Source organism: Trichechus manatus, unplaced genomic scaffold (genome assembly GCF_000243295.1).
Source record: "Trichechus manatus latirostris isolate Lorelei unplaced genomic scaffold, TriManLat1.0 scaffold00253, whole genome shotgun sequence".
Lineage (NCBI taxonomy): Eukaryota > Metazoa > Chordata > Mammalia > Sirenia > Trichechidae > Trichechus > Trichechus manatus.
This window is the reverse complement of record NW_004444189.1, coordinates 1,139,345-1,150,240: the sequence shown is the minus strand read 5'-3', so window position 1 is coordinate 1,150,240 and position 10,896 is coordinate 1,139,345. Positions and strand designations below refer to the sequence as shown.

At 34.8% G+C, this 10,896-nt stretch overlaps 1 protein-coding gene across 5 annotated transcripts in view; it reads right to left on the bottom strand.

Moving 5' to 3' along the window:
• Positions 1-10,896, bottom strand: part of AKAP9 (A-kinase anchoring protein 9) — a 136,916-nt gene that overhangs the window by 57,471 nt on the left and 68,549 nt on the right. For all 5 annotated transcript variants that reach the window (XM_023724639.1, XM_023724643.1, XM_023724641.1 and 2 more), the window contains one exon: positions 6,633-6,865. In XM_023724639.1, the coding sequence (XP_023580407.1) occupies positions 6,633-6,865 (233 nt within the window). The remainder of the gene's footprint in view (positions 1-6,632; positions 6,866-10,896) is intronic.

Here is a 10,896-nt window from a genome sequence, read left to right as displayed (position 1 = left end):
TTTTTTTTTTTTTTTTTTTTTAATGGCTCTAAATAGTACCTCCAGATTCTGGAAAACTAATTGATGCATGACTATTCCCACAGAACAGACTGATTTCTATTTCTGCTTGATCCAAGAATCTCAAAGATAACTTTTCTGTAGAACAACAAAAAGACTACTGAATGAAGATTGAATTAAAGAGAGAACCTTTCTAAGGCCTGTTATGGACTGGATTGTGTCCCCAAAAAATGTGTATCAACTTGGCTATGCCATGATTTCCCATATTGTGTGATCTGATGAGATTCTCGTTTGTGTTGTAAATCTTAACCTCTATGATGTAACTGAGGCAGGATTAGTGGCAGTTATGTTAATGAGGCAGGACTCAACCTACAGGATTAGACTGTATCTTGAGCCAATCTCTTTTGAAATATAAAAGAGAGAATTGAGCAGAGAGGAAGAATTGAGCATCAAGAAAGAAGAGCTGAGGGCGGAGGGCATCCTTTGGACCCAGGGTCCCTGAGCTGAGACATTCCTAGACCCAGGAGAAGACTGATGACAAGGACCTTCCCTAAAGAACTGATAGAGACAGAAACTCTTCCCCTGGAGCTGGTACCCTGAATTGTACTTTTAGCCTCCTAAACTATGAGGGAGTAAACTTTTGTTCATTAAAGCCATTCACTTGTGGTATTTCTGTTACAGCAGCATTAGATTATTAAGACAGAGCCTAAAGGTAGTCTCTAAGCATTTTTCCTAATACAGCAATGAAAGCTATCCCAACCAAGAGGAAATTATCAATAGGTTGAATATAAGCCTGATTTCATGGTAGCCTGCCTAGGCAAAAGAGAAGTAAAACTCATCATAATAAATGTATTATTATATGGACTTGTACATACCATTGGGCAAATTACTTCTCAAATCAAATACACAAAGTAAAAATCTCCGGTAATATACATATTATGAAATCAGCCTGTAAGGCAAGTACTTGTCCAATGTCCTGATAGTAAAGAAAAAGCTTACTAATTCTTTTATTAAAGCAGGATGTACCTATGGAACCTAATGCAGCCTAAAACCTTAAAACCAAGTATAAGGGTTAATCACCTTTCACTAAAATTACACAACACAGAAAACTATACCACTAAAAAAGAAAAGAAAGAAAGAACCTTGAATATGTGACAGTATTTACTTAGATTTATGGAAACTTTTCAATGAAATTTACCCCACCCATAACCACAAGCCCACAATCACTTTCAACAATCCCTTTCCCCAATAGCCACACTCGTGTTCTGGATTCCATTCTCACCTATCCCAAGGACTTGGGTCCATAAAACCCATCCCCTCTCTCCTGCCATCTCCCACTTCTCCATTGCTACCCAATATAAACTATTCCAACTTAAAAAGATCACTCTCTTCTTCTTAAGCTAGTGCTCTTCTGCTTTCTCCACAGCTAGATGTCAAGAAATTACTCTATTTCTTCAACTCCTTGAATTTTTGAATTCCTCCTTTATCACTCCATTAAAATATTGTCACCAAGGTTACTGATGACACCTTACAGACAAATCCAATGGACACTCAATTCTTACCTCTCCATGGTATCTGACCCTGACTCTCTCCTCGTTTGTTTTTTATGACCCTATTCTCTTGATTTTCCTTTTATCTTTCATTCTCAATCTCCTTTATAGTTTTAACTATCTTTACTCTCTTTTAAATGTCAGCATTTTACCAGCTCGAAAATTAGCTCTTTGTACACCCCCCAAAACCTTCAAATGCCTGTAAATGCCTCCCCAAACTCCATATCCTAGTGAGTATCTTTACCTGGATGCCCCCTCCAGTCATCTCAAACTCAGCTTATCTAAAACTGAACTCTATCCATGTCTTTTACATCCCCTATCTCAGAAAATGAAATAATCAACAGCTTGGTCAGTTAAGGATTCATCCCTGGTGTTCTCCCCCGCTTCGTTATCCCCACATCCACTCAGTCATACCAAGTTCTATCAAATTCAGCTTCCTAAATAGCTTTCAAATCATTTCCCTCCTGCCTTAACTTGATCTCTTATCACCTCTCAGAAGGTTGTAAGAGTCTTCTGTCTCTCTACATTCAGCATCTTTTTTACCACCCTCTTGCCCATCCACCCATCACACTGCTGCCTGAGCAATCTCTCTAAAACACAAAATTGATATTATTTTCCTGCTAACAATATTAGGGCTCCCCACACTTTTCATAATACAGTTACAATTACTTAACATAGCCCACAAGGGACTTTGACATGTAACCACTACCTATTCCTCTATACTCGCTTTCTATCCATTTCCCATGTTCCACCCTGGGTATTTACGATACAACACTACTGTTGCTCCTCAAACACATCATACTGGTTTACACAAGCTCCAAATCACAAATCTGCCACAATTTTTCTTCTGACCTAGTGACTTAGCTTCTACTGTCTTTTAAGTCTTTACTTTCTCTCCTCTCATTCTCTCTTGTATCAAGCTTTCACTTCTACCACTTAACTGAAATTGCTCTTGTAAGGTCACTGATGACCTCCAGATTTCAAAATCCATTCCTTAGTCTGTATCTTAAAAGACCTATCAGCAGTAATTGACACAGTGGCTCACTCTTTTCTTTTTCTAAGGGCAGAAAAAGTAGTGGTTAAGAGCATGGACTAAAGCCAGACTGCCTGGATTCAAATTCTAACTCTACCACCTACCAACTTGTAAGCCTGGGCAAGTGACTTTTCTAACTGGTTCCTATGCGTCTGCCCCCTCCCCACCAAGTCTATTTTAACTATTAGACTGTTAACAATTCTGTTCTATCAACAATTTTAACAAAACCTCCCAGTTCTGTTTTTATAACAAGAAAAAAAAAAACAAGGTTAAAAGTAAAATATTCTATTATGAAGAACCAAACACTGACAAATTAAGAGGAAAATAGAATACCAGTCATTTCACAAAACTATAAATTTTTGTGTCAATCTAACTGACTGTTAAATATATTTATCAGGCTCAAAATAATTTTAATTATTAATGAGAATACCATTATGGAAGATTAGTAACTAAACTAAATTTAGTTTAAAGGACAGTTTTAGAAAGCTCCTATTCTTGTTGCCTTAAAATTATAACTCATCTAAGAAATACCTCATTTTTATACCTAATTTCACTAATGAGTTCAACCTTTCACATAATAGGTATTAGTAGAACACTTTGAAATTAAGGCTGACAAATTTGAACATTATACTAATATTCTCTACATCAGTGGTTCTCAAACTTCAGTGTGCATCAGAATCGTGTAAAGGACTTGTTAAAACATAGTTTGCTGGCCCTCATCCCCAGTTATTCATTCTGTAGGTCTAAGGTGAGACCTGAGAATTTACATCTCTAGCAAGTCCCCCAGTGATGCTGGTTTGGGGAACACACTTGGAAAACTACTCCTCCAAGCAAAGCTTCTGTGGTCTCTTCTGTAATATTTAATCTAAAATAATACAGCAAAAGCAGAATAACACAGTGTTGCTTTAGTATTTAACTAATTGAAAATAATCTGGAAAATGTCATCCATGGCCAGGTTCCTACTGTACTTCACTACCTGGTCACATAAGCAAATAGTTGCAATGAGCTATGGTCTTGGCCTGGGGAACAGACTGTTAGGTAGACCCCACACACTTGCCTGCTGGCAGCATTAACAGACTATGGGGAAGTTTCTTTAGTAGCCTGTAGGAACAAGTCCAATCACTGATAACTTGTGATTTATTCACCATTTTCCATGGTGCAGGTCAGGAGACAAATATTGTACTGCCGTAATTAGCCTGCCATAATTTAAAATGCTATCAAGTAGTTAGCAACAGCTATTAACCTGGTCAAGATCCAGGCCACCACAATTTAATAGAGATCAACAGGAGAATAGTATTAGTAGTTGTTGTCATGGCACAAAACAAAGTACTAATTACAGAAATTAAAATACTAATATGGCTGAAATAGGCCAAAAAAAAAAAAAAAAGCAGGATCATGTAGAAATTACATATAGAATCATCTATCCTATACAACTTCCACAGAGTCAAAGGGATAACTATGATGCATATGCATTCACCTTTAAAGGTGCTGGAAAGCAACAATGAAAAAATGCCTGAACTGGCTCAGGTGATTCAGTGGGCAGCATAATGTAAATGTGGTTTAAGCTTAAGCATTCTAAAAGAAAGCCAATATAGGGCTTAAGTTAATCAGAAAAGCAAAGACTTTAAGAAGTAGTGAATTTTACTGGAAAATGTGAATTTTATTATAGTAGCTACAGAATTTCACAATATGACATAGCATTCACAGTTGCAATGTTTGCGTTTAAATAAAATCTACTGAACCTGAGGCTGAAATAAAATTTTTTGATCCAAGAGTGTAATTTAGTGGCTTTTAAAAGTAATAACACAAACGAAGCTGGTTTTTCTTGGTGGCATTTCCTTACTAGCACTTGGGCTGTTGGCAATAAAAAAATAACTCATTGTTAAAGTTTTAGTTAAAGATGGGACCACTACTGTCATATGCACTAAAGATCAATGTTATGGACTGAACTGTGTCCCACCAAAATATGTGTTGAAATCCTAACCCCTGCACTTGCAAATATGACCCTGTTTGGAAACAGGGGTTTTTCTTTTGTTATGTTAATAAGGCAATACCAGTTCAGGCTGGATCCTAAGCCTCATCACTTCTAAAGTATAAAAGACCAGAACAAACACAGAGACACACACATAGAGGGAAGATTAAGACAGACGATGGAAACAGACACAACACAAGCCCAAGAATGCCAAGGATTGTTGGTACTAGAAACTGAAACAGATGAGGAAGGACCTCTCCCTACAGCCAGATCCTGAATTTGGACTTCTAATCTCCGGAACTGTGAGAAAATAAATTTCTGTTCTTTAAAGCCATCCACTTGTGGTATTTCTATTATGGCAGCACTAGGTAACTAAGACAGTCACCCTTTTGCTATTGGTAAGTACATAAAGATTTGAGTTTTCAGGAATACTACACTTCTGGTTCTTTACGATGCTCAAGAAAAATTTTGAGCCACTGAAGCAAAAGTTTTTCAATCATTTTATACCCGTTGTGAAAGAGAGTTCCAGAAAATTAGAATTGCCCAAGGATAGCAATTTCTTCTGTTAAATAACTACATAGCATATTACACCTTCCGAATGTACCTATGGAAAAATTTTTGAGCCCTACTTAACTACATATGAATACTTAAGTTTGGCTAGTCTATCAACATACAATGCAGAAGTATAAGAGTATAGGGCATAGTTCTCTGGCTCTTTAGTGAACTCTCATTGCAATGTGTGGTAATTTCAGGATTCTATTTTTCTTAAAGATACAGTTCATTCTAAATCATGAAAGAGGATTTAGACTCTCCCCAAATGAAGAAGAATGAATCTGTGAAAAACTCTGGTTAACTGTCATATCTGAAGACTATTCTTCGGATGGCAATTATTTCACTGGAAATATATGTTGTTTTGATGTCTTTCTCATTGAATCCCAGTATCAAGTTACAAAGAGAAAAAAATAATATATATTGATAACGATAAGTTAACCAAGCAGCAGATGTTTAACAAATTATTTCAAGTGTCACTAGCCAAGAGATGACTCAAGAAATGACCTATAATCAGTAACCTGACTTAAAGTAAATGAATATGGCATTAAACCACCAAATATATAACAATATTTTTCAAATTTGCTAAGTCCAAGACATTGCTATTGCAGAAGCATACCATACTAAATAATTTCTTATGGAAAAAAAGTAGCATCAATGAAAGTTAGACATCAGAAATAAGAGAACAAAGACACTCTTTCAACTTCTTAAATTCTGTTTTCCTACACCGTGAAATACCTAGATTTAGGGTGCTCTGAATAAAAATATCAAAATAATGTTAATAATACTGACCATGTAGCTGATCACAATGGTGAATTCATTTGATTAACATGGTAGCTATGATTCCACAGATGTTTTAGGTTAAACAGTTTTAAATAAGTGAATTTATTTTAAAATTCTGAATACAGTAACTTAACAGGCAATTACCATACATGGTGTAAAATTTTATAGACAGAGAAAATTGCAATTTATGTTATAAATACAATGATTATATATATTTTTTAAGTTTCCATAAAAACTACTTTAATGTAGAAACTGTCCCACATTCTAATTTCCAATTAAGGGATTGTAAAGTGAAGTAATCTATTCGTATTTGTGAAAAGGATGTAAAAATCACATGAAAGAATTTCAACTTTGATTTGTCCTCAAATTGTAATACTAGTGTGTTATGACATATTAGAGAATACAGTTTAAGGTATATAATTAATATATTTTACTGTAACATTTCATATAATGGTGAAATTAAGATCTCTTTGGGTATCAAAAAAGTAACGTGTAAGAGTCTAGAAAATCTGAAAATTAAAACAATGCTAAATTTTAGAATGGGGAGGGCCCATCAGTGTATTAAATTAACGCTTTCTACCTGAGAAGAATAATGATATCAGTATTGGTTATCACAAAGAAACCAATTATTAAAGGGGAGCCTAATTAAATTCCTGTGGGACAGCAGAGGAAGAAGATTTCATCATTCCACTGCTTAAAAGAAAACCTACTTCAAATTCAGTATATATTAAAAATATCAGGAGGTTACCTGACTACTAGTTTCACTAATGGCTTCCAAAAGTTTTTCAACTGCTGCTTGTAGCCGAGAACTAATGTTCAGCATAAGTTCTTCGTTTTCAGGGTCTGTTTCAGTTCCAGTTAAACCACTCCTCACGAGCCGCTGTGACAACTCTGTTCCTTCCTCAGTTACTTTTGACCACATGCTACTGTCATCTCTTGGCATATCACTTCCAGAATAAGAGGGTACAGATTCATCTGTAACTAGAATAACAATATTTTAAAGGCATAAATTAATTACAATTAATATAGTTTTAAAAAGTTACAAAATAAAATCAAATTAAAGCACAAAATCATTAAAACTATCAGGTATTATAATAACATTGCAGCAAAACAAAGTGGATTATGATTTATGATAAAATATGCAAACACACAAAGTAATGTTATTCAATAACTGAACAGATAAGAATGAGAAGGATAATGCTATACTAATAGGGCTTTACAATAATTAATGTTTGGGTTATTTAGTATTCTTTCTTTTACAACAACTTTCAACAGATATTTAATAAGTACCCACCATGTAGGATTTACTAAGTAATGGTGACACATAGGTGATAAGATATCATTCCTAATCTCAAGGACTTTATAATGTAATGATAAAACTACATGAAAAGAAAAATACTGTGCAATGGGATAGAAAAGGTACATGGGAGGGTAGAAGAAGTGCTTGAATTTGTCTGCAGCAGGCCCTTTGATTTTTGAGCACTACACTGGGCAGCATGACCCACTATGGCTATACAGTAAAGGGGACTAAGATCATTTTACAGCTTGCTGCTTTTGTTTAAGAGGTATATAGGCAGTCCCTGGATTACGAATGAGTTCCGTTCCTAATTCTGTCTTTAAGTAAAATTTGTATGTAAGTTGGAACAGTTAGGTACAGTTCATATCTAACGTCAGTCAGTCAAATGTCTGTCTTAGTATATAGGACATAGTGTACCTTTCTATGTACAAAAAAACATTAAAGGAACACTTCCAGATATACTAAAATATCTTTAACATAATAATACAGTAATAATAATGTTTTAATGTGCATTCACAAAGTAGTGCCTGTCCGTTATTATGAACCACTGTATGTACTTCGAATTTTTAATGTAATAGGCTTTACAAGGGTTGGTTTGTAACTATGGGTTGCACTTCAGTGGAACGTTCGTAACCTGGGGACTGCTTGTACTGGGAAGGGGTTAGACTGATGATCAGTTCTAAATTAACTATGGATTTATCTATTCACACTAGCCTTAATTCTTATGTAAAGAAAATTGAGCTTACACGGGCAGAAGATAAGCTTTGGAAATGTTTTCTCTAAACTAAAACAAAAGCATGTTATTCATCACTGTCATGAAATACAATACTCAACTATGGTAGCATGCTACATTCAATGAAATGACCTGAATTACATTATTATATGTAATACATATTAGTTGTCAGCAACTGTCCAAAGTTAACAAATTAAAAGCAGAGGAAACTCTAATTTTCAAAGTGCTTAGAATAAACATTCAGTTTGTCACAGTCACCCAGGAGAATAAGAGCTATATATTAAAATTCGTCTTGCTAAAGTAGCCAGTGCCACATAGAATTATCTCAATCTCATGCAATAATGAGATCAGATGCAGTTTCAGATACAAGGTCTGAATTTAGCACAATTCAATACTCACTAAACACCTCCTCTGTACAAGTCACTGGCTGAAGAGTTTGAAACTGCATTCTAGGAAATGATTTATATGTTTGCTATTACATAGGTCTATCTGATTCTTAGTGTAACAGCTGAGAAAACTTTCACTTTGTTATTTTTATTCTCAAAGTTAAAAAACAGACCAGACTGATATTTATTTATACTATTCCAAGTGTTCAAAATTAAATGCTCTGATAATAGGGGTTAGTACTTTCTAAATGTTTATGAATTCAAAATGATCCTAGAATTCAAAATGATTCAGGCACACAAAGTACAGTCCAAAGTATACCGCAAAGTTACTAAATCAAATTAATGTGGTCTAGAAAATAAATACGTTCGAAAAAGCTATGGAAGCGAAAAATGTTAATAGCTTTTAGTTGGGGCTTAAAAAATGCCTGTATTATATAGCATCTTTATCTGAGGAACTAAGCACATTCTAGTGACATTTTCTTTCTCATGTATACAGAGAATAGTCTGAAGTGATGGGAACCCAAGGCTTTACAGAGCAAAAAGTATATGGAGAAGCAGGGATGAGGTAGGGGAGAGAGATAAAAGGAGCTGGAAAGCAGGCTGGATACAAGCTGTGAATGATCTTAAATTTTATAACCATTTACTTCAAGGATTATACTATGTTCATTCCAGGATGGACAACAATACGGTCCTCAGGTTAAATCATGGTAAGTGATATGAGTCTTCCGCTGCTCCAATGGTCCTCTGACAATTCCTAGGACTCCAACTGAAAACCACTGACTCACACTGCTCCAAAAGGAAGCTAGAGTAAATGAGATTCAGTCCCTGGTCTTCTACTAGAGAGGTGGACATTCTAACAATGAACCATCACACTGCAGGCCTAGAAGAAAATTTTCTTTCAACAAATCCTGAGGAACTCATTTTATGAACTGAGTCTAATATTTACTCAAGTTCAAGTGATTTCACAGGGCTCAAAATGTCCCTTCAATTCTATAAACCAGGTTACTGTTACGAGGAAGCAAACATTAGGAAATCTTTTTTTTTTTTAAGAGAGGCAACAAGTCCATACATGTTTAAAATTGAAACAAGTTCAGACTTGAAGGCTGAAAATCAACCATAAGCATTACTTACAACACAAAGCTATATATTAAAAACTGAAAAGCAAAAATTGCTTCATAATCAGATTAAGATTGAATTTTTTATGTTATACTAAATAAGACATCAGGGAAATATTTTCAAGGTACATTTTAGTTTTTACAATAATGATTCCATTAAAATATGAAGGATGACCAGAAAAAATTCTTACATATGGAACAGTGTCAATATTTTAAAGCTAATACGTTCTTCAAGGTTTATGAGAAAACTGAAGGTTTTATATTATAAAGTCTATTAATTCAATATATCCTTCAAGATGCAAAATGGAACTGATAAGTGTCACTTAATGATATTATGTATCATCTTAATTTTATTAGTAAGACTAGCACATTAGTGCTGAACACAAAAACATGAAGTAATTAAATAGAATGTGCACATCATAACCAATGATGCTAATACTAGCAAAACTCTTATTTCTGCTATAATGTTCTATATAGTATATTTCTTAACTGTGGACTTAATTCTTCTTCTTGTATCTTGATGTTATTCTCTCCGAATCAGTCATAGTTAAATATTTAAAAGGCTTAGTTGATTCAAATACATAAAGTGATTTTAAGTAAAATATTAAGTGCTGTGACTTTACCTTGCCTTGAATCAGACTCTCAGTGTCTCCCTCGCTAGACTATGAATTGCTATAAAGCAGAAAGCATAGAGAAATTGCTCAATAAATGTTTGTAGAATTGAACTGAGAACGTTACTTACAGTTGAAACACTATTAGTGGATATCTTAAAGTAGGACATAAAAATCTTTCATCTATGTTAGAAGATTTAGATGTAGCTATGCAAGAATACGATCCAACAGAATGCAGAAATTATCGAATAATATTAATAACACACACAAGTAAAATTTTGCTGAAGATAATTCAAAAACGCTTGCAGCAGTACAGCAGCAGGGAACTGGCAGAAATTTAAGCTAGATTCAGAAGAGGATATGGAATCAGGGATATCATTGCTGATGTCAGATGGATCATGGCTGAAAGCAGAGAATACCAGAAAGACATCTACCTGTGTTTTAGTGACTTGGAAAGGCATTCAACTGTGTGGATCATAAAAAATTATGGATAACACTGAAAAATTCCGTAACACTTAATTGTGCTCATGAGGAACCTATACACAGACCAAGAGGCAGTGGTTCGAACAGAACAAGGGGATGCTGCGTGGTTTAAAATCAGGAAAGGTGTGTGTCAGGGGTATCATTTCACCATACTTATTCAATCTGCATGCTGAGCAAATAATCCGAAAAGATGGACTATATGAAGAACACAGCATTAAGACTAGAGGAAGATCCATTAACAACTTGCAAAATGCAGACAACACAACCTTACTTGCTGAAAGCGAAGAAGACTGGAGGCATTTACTGATGAAGATAAAAGATCACAGCCTTCGGTGTAGATTACACCTCAACATGAAGTAGACAAAAATCCTTACAACTGGACCAATA